This window comes from Jaculus jaculus, chromosome 5 (genome assembly GCF_020740685.1).
Source record: "Jaculus jaculus isolate mJacJac1 chromosome 5, mJacJac1.mat.Y.cur, whole genome shotgun sequence".
In the NCBI taxonomy this organism is placed as follows: domain Eukaryota; kingdom Metazoa; phylum Chordata; class Mammalia; order Rodentia; family Dipodidae; genus Jaculus; species Jaculus jaculus.
The window spans coordinates 154,877,013-154,895,863 of NC_059106.1; the positions used below are offsets into that span (position 1 = coordinate 154,877,013).

An 18,851-nucleotide genomic window follows, 5' to 3' on the forward strand; every position below is an offset into this window, starting at 1 on the left:
AAATTAATAGAGGATGTCATAGAGTCTTGAAAACAGAAACACAGATTCATCATAAAAGCCCATGATCTGATCTTGGAATCCTTATATAGGAGTGAAACCATCTTAATTATGATAGTCTTGTTTTCTCTCATGATATCTTACAAAGCATGGTTATGACATGTGACCCAGTAATGCTTGTGGTTTCCATGTCAACTCCCCAGGTGTATAAAAGGCACTTGGCAGGTGGTGATTTCCAGACTCAAGACACGCACTGCAGGTTCTCACTTGAACGGTCCACTGCAGACATCATGTGTTACTACAGAAGCTACTATGGTGGCCTGGGCTATGGCTATGGTGGCCTGGGCTGTGGTGGCCTGGGCTATGGTGGCTATGGCTCCCTCTGCTGCCGCCCACTGTGCTGTGGGAGGTACTGGTCCTATGGTTTCTTCTGAGAAGTTGCTATAGATTTTCAGAGTATGGACTGTAATCTGATATATTCTTGGATATTCTCCCAAATTTCTTCACATTAAAATTTTTAAATGTCTTCAAAACTGCAACTATCTCAGAAAGCTACATAAAATGCAGCAAACATATGTGATTCCTCATCTTCAATAGACTTTTATAACAACTAGAAGAAATTACTTTCTTAGCATGACTGTAGAGAAATACATGTGTTATTAAATTAAATAAAATATTTCATTTCAGATATTGCTCTCTTGTTGTTTTATTTAATAGTTCCCATCAGCTTAATATTTGTTTGTATATTCTTGTCTAGTTGATCACATTTTTATTATTGTCTCTGATAAAGTGGTTGTTGAGAGAGGGAAAGGAAATAGGTTGACAAGATTGATTGATACAGAAAATGGAGAGAGAAAGGTAGGCAGAAAGAAACAATTCAATTTTCTTTTCAATATTTCTTTATATATTTTCCATATTGTTATACTATGAATAATAGTCTATGTTTGCTAGTGCAGACATTTTTGTTGAGTTTAACTTCATTTTCCTCTTGTTATATTTGCATAAGTATGATTGCAGTGACATAGGTTAGTTCTATGTATACTTAAAGTAGATTGTTTTGTGTGATATATGCACAATTTGCATCCCACCAATTCTATTGAAGTGTCCTTGTGATGGTGTTAATGTTAACATCACCATATGTGTTTGTGAATTCACCTCACTCCTCTTTCCTTCCTTCTGATGAGAAGTTGTGGTATCTTGCTGTTGACTCCTGCCTTGCTTTCCTCCCCATGATGAAACTTCACCTTGATAAACAGTAAAAACTTTCTATAAAATGCTTTGGTTAGGAATTTTGGTACATAATTCAAATAGTTACTTCTAAAGTCCCCATTTTATCCATTATTTCTCTAATGTGTGTCTATTTTCTTTCAAATAGTAACCACTCTGACCACTATAATATCTTATCTCATTATCAGTTTGATTTTCATGCCTGAGCTAGAAGTAAAATAAAATATCATTTTTAGAATTTTACCACCATTATGACATATTTAGTCTTTATTTATACTGTGAACAGTATTTGTTAATGTTTATGGTATAAAGAATGGCAAATCTGGGCTGGAGAGATGGCTTAGCGGTTAAGCGCTTGCCTGTGAAGCCTAAGGACCCTGGTTCGAGGCTCAATTCCCCAGGATCCACGTTAGCCAGATAGATGTACAAGGGGGCACACGCATCTGGAGTTTGTTTGCAGTGGCTGGAGGGCCTGGCATGCCCATTCTCTCTCTTTCTCTCTCTGCCTCTTTCTCTCTCTGTCACTCTCAAATAAATAAATAAAATGATTAAAAAAAGAATTGTGCAAATATGTAATTTCCCATTGTGCTAATTTATATTCCTCCACTACTTACTTTTTCCATCACCTTCACAAACTATTGTTGCTAAACTACCTCTCATTACTCCCCAGTGATATCTTTATGCCATTGATATTGCACTCTTCTCTCTTTTCCCTATGCCTTAATACATTATAGCAATAACTTTCTCATTGACGGACAAAAGACCCAAACAGAATCAGTTTATGGAAGGATATGTTTAATTTCCACCTTGTAGTATGAAGGGAGATTTTATTATGGAGAGAAAAGTATGGCAGAGCATACAGTTGTCTCACATCTTCATATCAATAGCAGGGAGGAAAGAACAAAACTGAACTGGCTTTGAACACCCTGTGAAGTTGGACTAATAAGTCCACTCCTGTCCTCCAGAGACTCACGGCCATTGCGCAGGGCGTAATGCATTCAGTCCTTCTTTAAAAGCCCCCACAGTCTTAACCAGTCCCAACACTGTTCAAAATTCTAAAGTCTAACAACTCATATGACACTCAAGACACTCACTTAACTATGAGCCCTGCAAAATTTAAACATGAGTTATATCTTTCCGGTATTTAACAGCACAGAACAGACATTCTAATTCCAAAAAAAGAGGAAAGGGGGCACAGCAATGAAAGTTTGGACTGAGACACAGTAAAAAAAAAAAAAAAAAAAAAAAAAAAAAAAAAAAAAAAAAAAACAGGAAGGCAAACAAATCCTATATCTGCGTGTTTGGAAGCTGGGACTCATTATGAAATCCTATGAAATCCTCTGGACTCCAAAAGACAACTCTTCACCACAAGCTGTCCTTCTTGCTTTTCAGGTAGAATGAAAAGTGTGAATGAACTATAAGCTTCCCTTGGCAGTTGTCCATAGTATTGGCATCTCCAAAATCCTGGGGTTTCCATAGCAGCCCATGGTTCATCTTCATACCTCAAACAATAGTGCCCAATGTCCTCCATGCAAGGACTTCAACCTCACTTCACATAGTTGCCATCTACAGAATGTGTGCACTTAGTTATCCTCTATATCCTGAACTTTCATGCTTCCAAAACCATTACCAGATGGGTACAGGTGCCAAATTTGATAATCAAGGGGCCATAAAGTTTGGAGTTGATGGGAAGGAACCTTAATCCATATTCTTCCTTCAGGCCTTTTCCTTTCAAAGGAATCACATTCTTACAATTGTCCCAATACAGAGCAGTTAGCCCATCCTCAATTGTGGTAATCTCTTAAACAATAACAGCTAAAGTGGCTGTAATCCTCTGGTCCATGGACCCAGACATATTGGCATGTCTTCCTGTGCCAAATTCCATATATTTCACATCTTTCTGTCTGCACTTTCCTCCACCAAACACACCAGTCCATTACGTTTAAGGTCAAATTTGCTCAGTTTCTCAGGATATGGGAAGAAACGCAAAACATGATATTAAGAGCCTCTATTACAGTTCCTAACCAATTACTCTTCCCCTCTGAGCCTCCACAGTCCGCAGGTTTTCTGTAATATAATATTTCAAACTCTCACCAGAAAGGGCCACTAGGCTGTGTTTATATCATTGTAGAACTTTTCTAATCCAAAGACACAAACATGTCCATATTCTTCCCACAAACCAGTTCCAAAAGATAGAAATAAATGCACATGGTCTGTTTTATTTCAGCAATGGTTCCACTTCTCAGTACAATATTTCAGTAACAGTTACATTCTCAGTGATAAGAAAATGCACAATCAGATGGATCTTATGGAGAAAAAAAGGTTGATTTCTAACTTAAAGATCTGAGGGGATGTATTTTGAGGAGTAAAAAGCTTGATGGAGTAAAAAGGAGGCTCATGTCTTCATGTCAGCATGAAGCAGGAAGCAGCAAGTCGCCTTGCTCTGAGAACCCAATGGGGCTGGACTAATAATGCTCAAGATATGCTTCAAAAGACAGGACTCCTTTAGCAAGGCTCCATCTCCAAAGGCTCCATCAGCTGGGAATTAAGTTTGAGGCTTCATCACAAAAGGCTGTAGGGGGCATTTTATATACAAACCACCCGGGTTTTTTTGAGTATGCCTTATTTTTTCATTTTCTGTTCATTATACAGCAATAAATGTGTATGAGCAGGAATCCTGTGGTTTTGTGACATAGAGTCATTTGTGTGTATATTCAAGAGTGGTGTATATGTATATATATATATAATATATATATGTATAATATATATGTATATATATACATATATATATACACACGTATACATATACATATATATATATATTAGTATATATAAGTCACATGGAAGTTCTCTTTTTAATTTTAGCATTTATAGACTTTCAGAGTCTCTGTACCAGTGTACATCTACATCAGCAACATATGAGGGTTCCTTTTTATCTGCATTCTCACCAGGGTTGAGATGAAAACTGAAAGTAGTTTTCATTTTCCTTCCTGAGTGGTTGCATGAGGATGTTGAACAATTTTTCAGATATTTGTAGCCCATTTGTATTTGTTCTCTTTTAAAAATATTTTATTTATTTAATTGCAAGGAGAAAGAAAAGGAATGCGTGTGCCAGGGACTCTGCATGTGAACTCCACTTTGTGCATCTGGGTTTACATGGACACTGGGGAATTGAACCCATGTCATCAGACTTTACAAGCATAGTTAACCACTTAACAACCTGTCCAGCCCATGTATTTCTTATTAGAGTCTATTCAACACATTCTTTCATCTATTGCCTGGATGATTTTATTGGTGTATAGTTTTTTTTTCACCAATGTATATATTCTAAACATCTATTCTCTATGTGATATAAAGTTGGTAAAGATTTTTCTTAACCATTGTAGCCTATGTTTTCACACTGAAGAATGTTTCCTTTGATATGTAGAAACTTGTCAATTTTATATAATCCTATTTGTTTACTTTTTTAAATTTTTTTTCATTTATTTATTTATTTAAGAGTGACAAGGACAGAAAGAGGGAGGAAGAGAGGGGGAGAGAGAGAGAGAGAGAGAGAGAGAGAGAGAGAAGGAGGGAGAGGGAGAGAGAGAGAATGGGCAGGCCAGGGCTTCTAGCCACTGCAAAAGAACTCCAGACGCATGCCCCCCCTTGTGCATCTGGCTAACATGGGTCCTGGACAATCGAGCCTCAAACTGGGGTCCTTAGGCTTCACAGGCAAGCACTTAACCACTAAGCCATCTCTCCAGGCCCCTACTTGTTTACTTTTGATATTATTTCTATTGTCAGTGGAATCATTTGCAAAAAGTGTTTATCTATACCTGTATCTTGTATTTTCTTTGTTCTTTTTGTTTTTGAGGTAGGGTCTCACCCTAGCCCATACTGACCTAGAATATTACTATGTAGTCTCAGGCTGGCCTTGAACTCTCAGTAATCCTCCTACTTATTCCTCCCAAGTGCTGGGATTAAAGGAATGCACTGCTGTGCCAAGCTATACCTGTATCTTGAAGGTATATCTTTTCATCTAATAGATTCAAAGTTTTGGGACTAAAAATGTATTGTCACAGAACTCTGAATGTATACACTTTTATATGCCATAGTGTATCCTTAGTTGTGCAAATACACAATGATTAATTATAATAGTGTTGTTGTCTTTAGATAAGTTGCTCTACTGCTTGCTGCTTCAGTTTCATTCCTTGCTTACCTCAAAGTGTTGTTAGTGTCAGTGTGCAAGCAGACATGCCGGGTCGCTTCATCATCCATCTGAAGAAAAACAATTGTGTCTAACTTGAGAGTACTAAGCATCATTTGGGAGGTGTGAGAGTGTTGGATTTTTAAAGGATAATCTTGATAAAACCTGCAGAGATTTTTTTATTTGCTTTTGTTATGAAGGTAATATCATCCAAGAAAGATGAGAACTAGTGTACTGAGTGAGGGTACAGTCAGTACCACCACCATCTTTAGTCACTTTTAAAGGAGCCACACACTTTATGTTTGAGATTTATAGCTGTAATATATTGTGCATTTTAGGCAAAGGATCTATTCTGAAGTGCATCTTCATCAACTGTAAATGCTCCTTTGAAGATGGGAGTCATTTATTGCAAACTTCTATATGGCCCAAATATGACACCTGATTTAAAAGAAAGTCCATAAGGTTCGATGCTGGAGCATCCTCTATATAATGTGATTCACAAGAACATCTATCACATCTTCATATAGGAACTCAAAGTTAAGAATAGAAGATTTAAAATATCATTACATAAAATAGTAATTTTCTGTAGATTTTAAAAGAGCCTATATAAATGCAATAGATTCTGACCAAATCACAGATATATTCACATAAGTTGTGAACTACCAAGTAGTCAACAATATAATGAATGAATATCTCACTCAGGAGAAAGATTTTTGCAATATATTCCTGCAGAAATGATTTATTCCTCTGTAACATAACAAAATAAATGGCATAAAAGAAAAAAAAAAACAAAGACCTTCTTCCTATGGAGAACTATAAACCAAACGAATATAAGTATGAGATAATTGTTAATAAGTTGTACCATGTCACATGCAATCACTAAAGTAAGCATAGTGACCACAAATCTTGGAAACAGAAGCACAATTTCATCTTAAAACCCCATAATTTGATCATGGAATCTGGACACAGACAGAAGTAAAATCATCTTAATTATCACAATCTTGCTCTTCAGGTAAACAGTGCCACTTAGGTGCAATACTGTAATACCTGTGGTTTCCCTGTCAACTCCCCAAGTGTATAAAAGGCCCCTGGCAGAAGGTGACATCCAGACTCAAGAAACCTACTGCCGCTCCTCCTCACCTGAACAGTCTACTGCAGATATCATGTGTTACTACGGAAGCTACTATGGTGGCCTAGGCTGTGGCTACGGCTGTGGCTATGGTGGCCTGGGCTGTGGCTATGGCTGTGGCTATAGTGGCTATGGCTCCCTCTGCTGCCGCCCCCTGTGCTGTGGGAGGTACTGGTCCTATGGCTTCTACTAAGGATATTTTCCAGACGCTGAGATCAAACCACTGTCTTTCTGGAAGTACCTCCAAGTTCCCTGCATCAGAAATCCCTAAATATCCTCAAAGCTTCCTAATTTGTACTAAACTATGTGACAAGAAAAAAAATAGATTCTGCATGCCTTTCTTGGTCCCTCATCTTCATTTTGGTTATGTGACATCTTGCACTAGATGATTTTGCATCATCTTTATAGGATCTGTAAAATGTGATAAAACTTAACATTCAACTATGCTGTAGAAAAATAAGTATTATTAAATAAACTAATTGAACATACTGCCTTACTGTTCAGTTATTAAATAGATTTCATCAACTTGGCATATATGTTTTTGTGTATTTCTGCCTCATTGGTCACATACTTGTGTTTGCTTGTGGACAAGGGAGAGAAGAAATCAGGAACAGATGAGGGAAAGAAGAAGAGACAGAGGTAGAAAGAGTATGCAGAGGAGAAGTAGAGAGGGAGAGAGAACAAACATTTCACATTCTCTACTGATAAACGTTTGGTTGTCTTTTAAAATTTTTATTTATCTATTTTCAAGGACAGAGAGTGAGGCAGACAGAGAGAGAGAGAGAGAGAGAGAGAGAGAGAGAGAGAGAGAGAGAGAAAGGGAGGGAGGGAGGGAGAATAGGCAGGTCAGGGCCTCTAACCACTACAAATGAACTCCAGATACATGTGCCACTTTCCACATTTGGCTTTAACTGAGTACTAGGGAACTGAACCTGGGTCATTAGGCTTTGGAGGCAAGCAACCTAACTGCTGAGCCCTTTCTGCAGCCCTGACATTTTGGTTCTTTTGATAACTTGTTTTGTGAATATTAATCATCAGTCAGATAAACAGCAAAAAAAAAAAGTATTTGCTAACTCTTCCCTCTGGTTGGTGATTATTTCCACTGTTGCATAGTTTTTTTGTTTTGTTTTATTTTGTTTTGTTTTTTAAATCTGATCCCATTTGTCAGTTCTTGGCATTATTTCCTTGGCCTTTGGAATCTTTTACAAAATATAGTTGCCTAGTCCTATATCTTGAACTGACTTACTTGTGTTTTCTTCTAGAAATTTCAAATTTAATACCAAGTCACTGGCCCATTTGAAGTGATTTTCTTAGTTTCTCTCTTTTACATATAGATACCCTTGGTTCCCAACTCCATATCTTACAGAGAAGACTTTTTTTCTCAAGGTTGAATTTGACACCTTTGTCAAACACAAGGTTGCTGTAGATCTGTGGACTTATATATGGACCAACTATCCCATTATGCTGGTCCACACATCTGTTCTGTGCTAGGGAAATTGAGTTTTGTAAGTGTGGCTCTGTAGTACAGCTTGAAACCAAGTAATGTTCTATCCCTAGCATATTCATTCTCTTTAGGATTGTTTTGGTTACCCAGGGTCTTTGTACTTTCTGATAAATATTAGGGTTAGGCTTTCTAGCTATGTAAGGTATTTAATTATAACTTCATCTGGGATGCATAGAAAATGCAGGCCACATTTGTAAATTATCTTCACAATATTAATACTACCAATCTATGTCAATGTTATATAGTTCCAGTGTCATCTTCATTTTCTTCTTTTATGTTTTAAGGTTTTCACCATAGAAGTCACTAACATACTTGGTTAAGTAAATTTTTAGGTAGTTTATTATCTTTGAAAGTATTGTAATATTTTAATCCAGTTTTTTGTCATGCCATTATTGACAGATAGATAATATTTTGGTTTCTTTAATTTGATTTTAAATCCAACTTCTTTCAGAAAGCATTAATGAGGTATGAGTTCCTTCAGGTAAATCTTCTAAATCCTTGAAAATAGATTAATGTCTTCTGCTGTAAAGCTATTTGTTAACTTTCTTACCCTACATCTGTTTCTTTTCTTTTTCTCCTATTTCTCTTGACTATTATTCTATATGAATGTTCATGAGTAGTGAACTCTTACATCATATTTACATATCCATGATGATCTTTTTGTTGTTCAGAAATAAAAAGAAAAATATCTACCGCTGCAGTATTTGTGGGTTGCAAAAAACTTTGGGTTAGACACAAAGTCAGAAGGGAAACTACTATACTACAAAATAGAGAATCCATATCATGCTGAAAACATAGCTAATTGAGGCATATGTGGGAAATTTGAAATACCAGAATACTAGTAGAATTGTGAACAGTGAACAAGTGTCTCCCCACAAAGTTTCAGAGGGAACAAGGACCTACCATAAACTATTCTAAAAAGCATTAAAGTTATGTTCTCACAATTTTATTTCTGCCAGTGTACCAAGAAGTGATGTAGAAAATAAAACTTTGGGCTAAGTTGTTTGTCAGAAGACAGTCTAAGGTAGGAAAGCATTCAGGCTCTGCTATAGCTTCTGATCTCTGCATTTATTCAGATCTATAGTGAGATAGATATAGAAAGATAAAATATAGAGAGATAAAAATGACACAAAAAGTGTGAAGCATGGAGTCTGGGGAGGTGTTCCAGTGTATTAAAACTATTGTCTTACAAGAGTGAAGAACTTAATTACAAATACTTGAAGCCACAAAGGACATTTTATGCTCAAACCACTGCACAGGAGATCTACAGGGCAAGCTGAGTACCTAGATGGGCCAGAGAGGTGAGATCTGTGTTCACATGAGAGACTTTGCCTCAATAGATGAAGTTAAGAGTATTCTCTGAAAGACATTCAGCATGAACACAGGCCCCGTACACATTCACACATGTGTACCCACATGCAAATGAACATATGTATACACAGATATCACACACACACACACACACACACACACACACACACACACCAAAGAAAGATGTTAAGTTTAGCAAAGAAGGAGAGATGGCTTAACAGTTAAGGTGCTTGCCTGAGAAGCCTAAGGACCCATGTTCTACTCTCCAGATTCCATGCTAGCCAGATGCACAAAGGTGAGCCAAATGCAAGGTCGCACATGCCCACTAGGTGACACAAGCATCTGGAGTTTGATTGTCATAGCTGAGGCCCTTAACTCACTATCTGTCTTCTCTCTCTGACTCTCCCTTGCTTTTGCTCTTTCTAAAATAATTTTAAAAAAAGAAAGAAATGTGAGAAATCATAGAGAATTGCGTCAGTCTACATAAAAGTCGTTCAGGGCAAATAATTGATTGCATATTTGGGAGCCTGGCAAGGGGACCCCAAAGAGCACTAGATAAAGCTGGGATGATAAATTTTACATTGTAATACATAGCCATGAGTGTTGGTGATGCTAAGACCATTGGTCATCCGTCAATGAAAAGTACAGGCACAGAGCGGAAATGGTCCAATAGAGAAGCAATATATGAAGCAGGAGGCAGAGCTAGAGGGATTGCTACCCAAGTCCTAGGAGGACAACAAATGAAAAGTTATGCCTTAAAAGTGATGTGCTTGGGTGTCAAATTGACAAAGAGTGGGCTGATGATGATTAATACTATCAACTTGACAGGATCTAGAATCAACTAGAACTAAAATACAGAGCAGGCCTGTGAGGGAGTTTCTATGTTGAGTCATTGAATTAACAGAGGTGAGAACACCCATCACATGTATGGACAAGAACATTCCAGATGTGAAGGTAGGTCCAGGAGTAAATAAGCAAAAGAAATGAGGTGATAACCAGCATTCATTGTTCTCTATTTCCTGACTGAAGACCCAATGTGATCAGCTGTTTCATAGTTCTGCCACCATGATGGACTATGAGCTAAAATAAGCACTTCCTTATTTATTTTTTATTTTTTATTTTATTTTATTTATTTATTTTCATTGTAAAAGCTTGTTTATGCTTGAGTATTTAGTAAATATCCCTTTAAATCAGAACTACACTATCACTATAGTATGTGAAGTTACTATAGTGCCTCATATATTAAAAAGCAAACTGTCAAGTTGGGCATAGTAGTGCATGCCTTTAATCCCAGCACTCAGGAGGCAGAGGTAGGAGGAATGCTGTGAGTCTGAGGCCACGCTGAGACTACATAGTGAATTTGAGGTCAACCTGAGGTAGAGTGAGACTCTACCTCAAAAAAGCAAACTGTCAACCAAATAAATCGCCTAAAGCCTGCCTTTGCCACAATAGGACTATTTTGATTGTTCATTTGAAGCATTGGAAAGGCTTCAGAGCTCTGAAGATTTAGGTAATGCAAGATTAGAGAAAATGATCTTTAGGCTATTTTTTAAATTTTTTGTGTATTTTTATTTTATTTGAGAATGATAGAGAGAGAGAGAAAGAGGCAGTTAGAGAGATAGAGAGAGAATGGGTGTACTAGGGATTCCAGCCTCTGCAAACGAACTCCAGATGTATGTGCCCCCCTTGAGCATCTGGATAATGTGGGTCCTGGGGAATTGAGCCTTGAACTGGGGTCCTTAGGCTTCACAGGCAAGATCTTAACCACTAAGCCATCTCTCCAGCCCTGGGCTATTTTTTATTTCTAATTTTCTTTTATTAGTTACTTGCATACTCAGTGTGCAAACATCCATATTGGTGCCATCATCAGCCTCCTCCCTTTGCTCCTCCCTCTGAAGGGACCCTCCTCACTGGGGACTGTGGGTCATGCATTGTGGGGGTAGCCATCCATTATGGGGAAGAGACAATGTTTCCGTGCACAATTTCCCATCTTGTGGCTCTAACAATCCATCCGCCCCCTCTTCTGTAAATTTCCCTGAGCCGTGTTGGGTTCATTTAAGGTATACTTCAGTGATAAGGTCTTGGGAATCTCTGTGTCTCTGGATTTCTGGTTTGGTAGGAGTTAAGTGTTCTCTTGTCTATTTCCTTCACCTGTGTGCCACTATTGCACTTGGGTGAGCATCATATCAGGTTGTTTGCTGCTGAGTAGCTTAGACCATGAGTTGCTTGGACAGATGTTGGCCATTTTTCCCCTTTTCCTCAGTTGCTCATGTAGCACCTTCTGGCACTAGACAAGCTAACTGGGGACTTGCTCTCTTCTGTATTCCAACCAGGTCTTTCCAGGTTCTGTACCAACAGCATATGGTGTCTTCTGCAGTAGAGTCTTACCAGTGACCTTTGGTGGGTACTCAAATGCTCTGACAGAAATCTGTCTTCTTTTGGGAAACCTTGTAGGTCTCTATGGTCAATAGCTCATTGTAAATGTTAACCACATCCTGTTACTGGAAGTTATAGACCAGCATCAAGGGAAAAGAAGGAAGAAAAAGATAAGTAATTTAAAAGAGAAAGAAAGAAAGAAGGAAGGAAGGAAGGAAGAAGGAAGGAAGAGAGAGAGGGAAACAGGAAAACATTTAGGTTAGTCTTCATCATACCCACTCCAGGGCCCTTTGATTCAGGTGTTCCCTCTAAGGATCTGATAAAGATTCAACCTTTTAGTCAGTCTTTCAGGATATAGGATTTTATGTTTATTTTGTAATGTAAAGTATACCACTAGCAGTATGTGTGGGCTCCAAGGGTTTTTTCTGGTTGGAAAAAAAAATTAGAGAACTTCTCATGAAATCCGCCAATACCTAAATTTTGACTGCTGATAACTCTTACTGTTAGGTTGCCAAACAGAGTGAGCTATGGGCTTAACTAGGTGCACTTTGTATCTACAAAATACTCATAAATGAGTTTTACAAAAAATCAGATCCAAGCGAAAATCTGTCCTTATGAAGTTTCACTATTGAAAGTAACACTTCACTAATCAGCTGCAAGAAGAATGAAATAATGAGTAAGGAACCCACTTACTTATTTTTGTAGAAAGAATGAACTGAGAATTGCATATAGGCATGTAATTTCATGTGGATACTAGGTAAATGATCTAACACTGAAGTATGTCCCCAGAATTTGTACATAAACTTTGAAAGAGCCATGCCAGTACTGCACTTGCAATGCCACCTGTGAGACCAAACATGACTCTGGATTGTAAAATCATGAGTATAAAATTTGATGTTGGGCCACTCAACTCAACCATGTTGTTTTCACAGTTATAACTATAGCATCTTCAAATAGACTCCAAAGGAAGTTTGGAACCTACATAATTTCATTCCATGAAATGGTCATCTATTTTCTTGAAAAAAAATTAAATTTTGTATACAAAACATATCTAATATAAGCCTGAGATGTGTTTCTATAGGAAAATAACTTCCTGCCAACATACCAATGCAAGACAAATAGCTAGCTTGCTCTTCATCTGAAACATCCTTCCAGACAAGATACATTTCACAAAGTCAACAAAAGAAAATAAAATATAAAATAAAACATAGCATCTAGGGAGATATCAGACATATAAAAGTAAAATATTCATTATATATATACATAATATATATTAATTTATTTGAAGAGAAAGAGGGAGAGAATGGGCACACCAGGGCCTCCAGCCACTGCAAACAAACTACAGATGCATGTGCCCCCTTGTGCATCTGGCTAACATGAGTCCTGGGGAATTGAACCAGACTCCTTTGGCTTTGCAGGCAAATGCCTTAACTGCTAAGTCATCCCTCCAGCCCAAAATATTCATTTTAAATGATTTGTATTGTACCACAGAAACAAGTCATGTGTATACAATAAAATAAATATAGAATGAGAGCAAGTGTTGTAAATGGAACAAGGTCTTTATTTATAAGATGCCAGGATTTGATTTTGGCATCTTAACAAAGGAGGCAAATTATCTCAGTTATGTAGGCCTTGTTTTTATGGTAAGTAATGGTATTAATGACACTGAAGCATAGCATTGAGATGTGTGACCCTGCAATGCCTGTGGTTTCCCTGTCAACCCCCCAGGTGTATAAAAGGCACTTGGCAGGTTGTGACATCCAGACTCAAGAAACCTACTGCTGTTCCTCACCTGAACATCCACTCCTGACACCATGTGTTACTACGGAAGCTACTACGGTGGCCTGGGTTATGGCTATGGTGGCCTGGGCTGCGGCTATGGCTGTGGCTATGGTGGCCTGGGCTGCGGCTATGGCTGGGGCTATGGTGGCTATGGCTCCCTCTGCTGCCGCCCCCTGTGCTGTGGGAGGTACTGGTCCTATGGCTTCTACTGAGGACTTACTGCGGATGCTCATCCTGTGGGCTGTAACCTGTGGTCTTCCTCGTAATCCTACCAAGATATACACATCAGAAATTCTGAAATATCTTCAAAATTTCAACTATCTACAAAACTGTCTGTTAATGTTAAATGATCTGCAACATGGCTGCCTTATTCTTCACCTTTAATTTGATTGTGTGAGATTTATTTTAGAAAAAAAAAAAGTTTCTTCTATAATGTTGTATAAAATGTGATTAAGTTTAACTTTCTGATTTGTTGTAGAAATATATATTATTCAATAAACTATATCTTTGCAAATGTTTCTTTCTATTGTTTTATTAAATAGTTCCATTCAGCTTTACATACAAGATTTTATGTTTGTGTGCAACTTTTCCAATGTGTGTGGTTACTAATAGACAGTGGTAGGGGTAAGTGGGAGAAAGCAATCAGGAGAGGGGGAGAAAATGACGCTTCTTTATCCTTTATCTATAGATATTTTGCATGTTTCTATTTTCTGCCATTGGGAATAATGCCACAGTGATTATGGTAGTGCACATATGTCTATCAAATCAGTGTTTTTCTAGTTAAATTTGACAATGTGTGAATGGAGCATCATTGACCATACAGGGAAAGTTACCTTGTCCTTTGGCTAAATGGAGGGGTGATGTCCATCAAAAAGTGTAATTAATATGTATATTTATATATAATCTTTTTTTTTTCATTCCCTTTGGTCAGGGTTGCTCTCACTTCTGGTTACCGGACCTGGTTTTACAGGTGGCAACCGATACCAGGGGGACCTAAGGCTTGTCATAATGACAAGAAGAGAACGTCCAGTTCCTAGCCATCTCTATAACATCTGCCAGGGCCCATGAAACATTATAGGGGAAGGGTCAGATTCAGTGCTGCTGCTTTCACTGTGAGCCTGAGAATCACCTCCAGGGAGATGGTAATAGCCACTGAGGAGACACAAAACCCACCCAAGCAAAAAATTCAGAGACTTCTGAGAGCTCAACACAAAACTCAGCTTCTGTACGCCCTCCAAGGCTCAGGCAACATTGTGGGAGAAGAAGCAGAAAGAATGCAAAAGCCACAGGGGTGAAGGTGTACTGTGCAGCATTAAATTCCCCTCAGAAACTGACTGGCATGTCTATGACCACACTGAAACTACCAATATCCCATTGGTGGGGGTGCTCAGGAGAATTGGTGCAGGCCAGAGGGAGCATAAAAGAATAACCTGACAGGAATATGACCATTTTCAAAATGTTTAAATATTACAGTTCATAATTGAAAAATAAATAAATAAAAATGCTGTGATTGCTCTCTTGTAAGCCTGGTGTATGCATACTAGAAGCTGGGCTTCGTATGCGCTGATTTCTATAATGGTTGAACTGGTTTGCATTTCTTCTGACAATTTAGAAGCGCTCGTTTTCTTTACAAACAATATTTTGTTTCTGAGAGTTTCCATCTTGCCCTCTCACCACCCTTCGCATTCTCAAATGACTATTATTCCTCCACATTTTTCTTCAAGATGGATCTGGACTTCTTGTAAATGTGCAAGAACATGTAGTCCTTCCCTTTCGGATGCCAGCATTTATTGTAGTGACTATACCTCTCAACTGTTTCCCCAAGGCACACTTCCCTCCTTTACAGTTATTACGTTCATTAAGAATACTTGTCAGGGGGCTGGAGAGATGGCTTAGTGGTTAAGTGCTTGCCTGTGAAGCCTAAGGACCCCGGTTCGAGGCTTGGTTCCCCAGGTCCCACGTTAGCCAGATGCACAACGGGGCGCACACTTCTGGAGTTCGTTTGCAGTGGCTGGAGGCCCTGGCGCGCCATTCTCTCTCTCTCCCTCTATCTGTCTTTCTCTCTGTGTCTGTCGCTCTCAAATAAATAAATAAATAATTTTTTTTAAAAAAAGAATACTTGTCAGGGACGGAGAGATGGCTTAGCGGTTAAGCACTTGCCTATGAAGCCTAAGGACCCCAGTTCGAGGCTTGATTCCCCAGAACCCAGATGCCAGATGCACAAGGGGGCGCATGCATCTGGAGTTCATTTGCAGTGGCTAGAGGGCCTGGCACACCCATTCTCTCTTTCTACCTGCCTCTTTCTCTCTCTGTCTGTTGCTCTCAAATAATTAAATCAAAATAAACAAAAAAAAAATTTTTAAAGAATACTTGTCAGCACTCAGGAGGCAGAGGTAGGAGTATTGCCGCGAGTTCAAGGCCACCCTGAGATTCCATAGTGAATTCCAGGTCAGCTTAGGCTAAGTGAGACCCTACCTCAAAAAAACAAAACAACCACAAAAAAGAATACTTGTGATATTCTTTTTTTCAAATATGTTTCTATTTTTCTATGTGCTACTTTCTAGCACAGAGAAAGAGAGAGAGAAGGCCTGCCATGGCCTCTTGCCGCTGCAAATGAAGTCCAGATGCGCGAGGCACTTTGTGTATTGGGGTTTATGTGGTTAGCGGAAATGGAACTTGGGCCAACTTAAGCCAATACCTTTGCAAGCAAGCACTTTTAACCCTTGAACCATCTCCCTAGCCCATCATTTTTGTAAACATTTTAGTAAGTTTCAAGGTAGCATACACTTATAGGACCTGATTGGACTTATAGGCACTGTTATGCCTAGATGTCATTTTACTATGTTCTGACTCATCCTTACCCAATACATGTTTCCTCCATCACGCATGCCCCTCCTGCTGGTCAGTCCCTCTCTCAAACAGTAGTACCCTCTTCTGCTTTCATGTCACATGTATGGCATCTCACTCTATCACCTTCCATACAGTTTTCTTCCTTATCACTCTGAAGCATGTTTTATTTCACAGCCTGTGACCTATACACATGTACAGTCATATATTGCTCAATTCATAATCAGCTTTCTTGTATGATAGAAAACATGTGATAACTTTGTTTCTGAGTTCTCCTTATTTGCTTAGCGTAATAACTAGTTCAATCCATTTCTTAAGTGTGCAGCATGAAATATGGATGGCATAAATATCCTGTCCTGTGGTATTGTGATTTCAGCTCCCTTGTAACCCCACTCAAGAATTGTGTAGCTGGGCCATGTGGTTGTTTTATATTTATTTTTCTGTGTTATTTAGATTTCCAAATCCTATACTATTGTCACAACTTTTGTTCCAACATAAGCATTTGCAGCAGCAGGGTACTAATTAGGATTCCTCTTTCTCTGCAACCTCACTGGGGTGGAGATGGAATCTCAAAGAGGTTTTTATTTTCTCCCCTAAATGGATGCCTGGGGACGTTAAACATTTTTTTTTTTAAAATACAAATTGGTCATTTGAATTTTTTCTTTTGAGAAATGTATATTCCATTCATTAGTTAATCTATTGAGTGCATATTTTTTGCATATATTTTTTTCTAGGTATTTACCCACCATGTAGCGTGTAGTTGGTAAATACTTTTAACCATTATGGGCTGTTTCTTCTTCCCAGTAATTATTTCATTTGCGATGTAAAAGATTAAGTGGGTGTTGTCTTATTTCTTTACTCTTGGCTTTATCTCCCTTGTTAGCGGAATCTTTCTTTTTTTTTTTTTTTTAAAAAAGCTAATCTCTCCCTATGCCTTGAAGAGTTTTACACCTGTGTTTCTCTTGCAGAAACAAAGTTCTAGGACTAAAAGCATGATCGCAGGGGATTCTCCAGCTTCTTTCTTGCACAAATGAACATTTTGCTTCCCTAGCACCATTTGTAGAAAAACTGTCTTTTTCATTGCATGGTTTGACAACTTACTCAAAAGTGAGTTGTCTGTTGCCATGTGGATTTATCTATATCCTCTGCCACTCACCCGTGTCTGCTTTTACGCTGGTGCTGTTGAGTTTTTATAAGCATGGCTCCGCATTGCAGTCTGGGAGCAGGAGTTGTGATCACTTCAGCACGTTTTGGGCTTAGAATCACCCTGGCTATTTCAATTCTTTTGTGCTTTCTAGTGAATTTCACAAATTTGCTTTTTTTTTCTCTTTTCTCTGTTAAAGAATTTAATTTGAATGCTTATAGATATTGTATTAACATGTAAATCCCTCTCAGTAAATAACTTTTCAAAAAATTAATTCTAGCAATCCCTGAGAATGCAGAAAGACTTCCACTTCCTGTTGTTCTCGCTTGTTTCCTGGTTTTAAACTGCCCACAGTGGATGCAGTTCACAAAGTTCGTCAAGCTTTTCTTGGATATTGATTTTATTTTTTCTGAAACAATTGTAAGATATTTCACTGATTTCCATCTTGTCAGATTTATTAATGGTGGATTTTTAATGATGATTCAGTGTCCCATTACTTCAGTGTAAGTGTTTATCAGATATAAGATTTCTTGTGGAATAGGTGGGTCTTTTAGATACAGCACCCACTTTTCAGTTGGAGCACCCACTCAGTCATGGTGTGTTTCATAGGGTCACCTATAGCACTTTCATGTTGGGTCAAAAAGTGCAGCAGTGAACATGTAAATATCTTTCTACAAAACGGTAATTAGTGCTCTGTGGGTTTGAAAACAATGCGGATTAAAACCATGGGTTCAGAAATACTTCCTGAGCTAGCTGTGGACTACTGGCTTCCTAATAGCACAGCCAATCAGAGCAAGACTCAGGAAATAAACAGATTCCTCCAGAAAAGATTTAGCCATAATAACAAAAGAAAATAAAAACAGCAGAAAAGAAAATGCAAAGATTGTCTTCCCATGGAAAAATTTAATCTAACATATGTAAGCTGGAAACAGATAAAATGTGAAAAAGGAAGTGGGAGGAAGAAAAAACAGAAGAGCGGGGGCTGGAGAGATGGCTTAGCAGTTAAGCGCTTGCCTGTGAAGCCTAAGGACCCCGGTTCGCGGCTCGATTTCACAGGACCCACGTTAGCCAGATGCACAAGGGGGCGCACGAGTCTGGAGTTCGTTTGCAGTGGCTGGAAGCCCTGGTGTGCCCATTCTCTCTCTCTCTGTCTCTTTCTCTCCCTCTTTCTCTGTCACTCTCAAGTAAATAAATAAAAATGAACAAAAAATATTTTTTAAAAAAGATGTAGTATGTGCCTAATAGTGAGTCTGAACTGCATTTCTAAGATTGTAGTGAAATACATAAAAACTTTCCACACTTTTGACCTTTGGGTTATTTTATGTATCTATTATGTATATTGTAA

General features: G+C 38.3%; 3 protein-coding genes across 3 annotated transcripts; all 3 read left to right on the forward strand.

Moving 5' to 3' along the window:
- Window positions 1–287: 287 nt before the first annotated feature.
- Window positions 288–431, forward strand: LOC123460624 (keratin-associated protein 20-2-like). The gene has a single exon (XM_045148882.1). It carries the CDS (start codon window positions 288–290, stop codon window positions 429–431), a length of 144 nt encoding a protein of 47 aa, XP_045004817.1.
- A 6,145-nt stretch (window positions 432–6,576) lies between these two features.
- LOC101596693 (keratin-associated protein 20-2-like) lies at window positions 6,577–6,735 on the forward strand. The gene has a single exon (XM_004654430.2). The coding sequence runs from the start codon at window positions 6,577–6,579 to the stop codon at window positions 6,733–6,735; it is 159 nt and encodes a 52-aa protein (XP_004654487.2).
- Window positions 6,736–13,547: 6,812 nt separating this feature from the next.
- Window positions 13,548–13,727, forward strand: LOC123460625 (keratin-associated protein 20-2-like). Its single transcript, XM_045148886.1, has one exon. It carries the CDS (start codon window positions 13,548–13,550, stop codon window positions 13,725–13,727), a length of 180 nt encoding a protein of 59 aa, XP_045004821.1.
- Window positions 13,728–18,851: the final 5,124 nt, after the last annotated feature.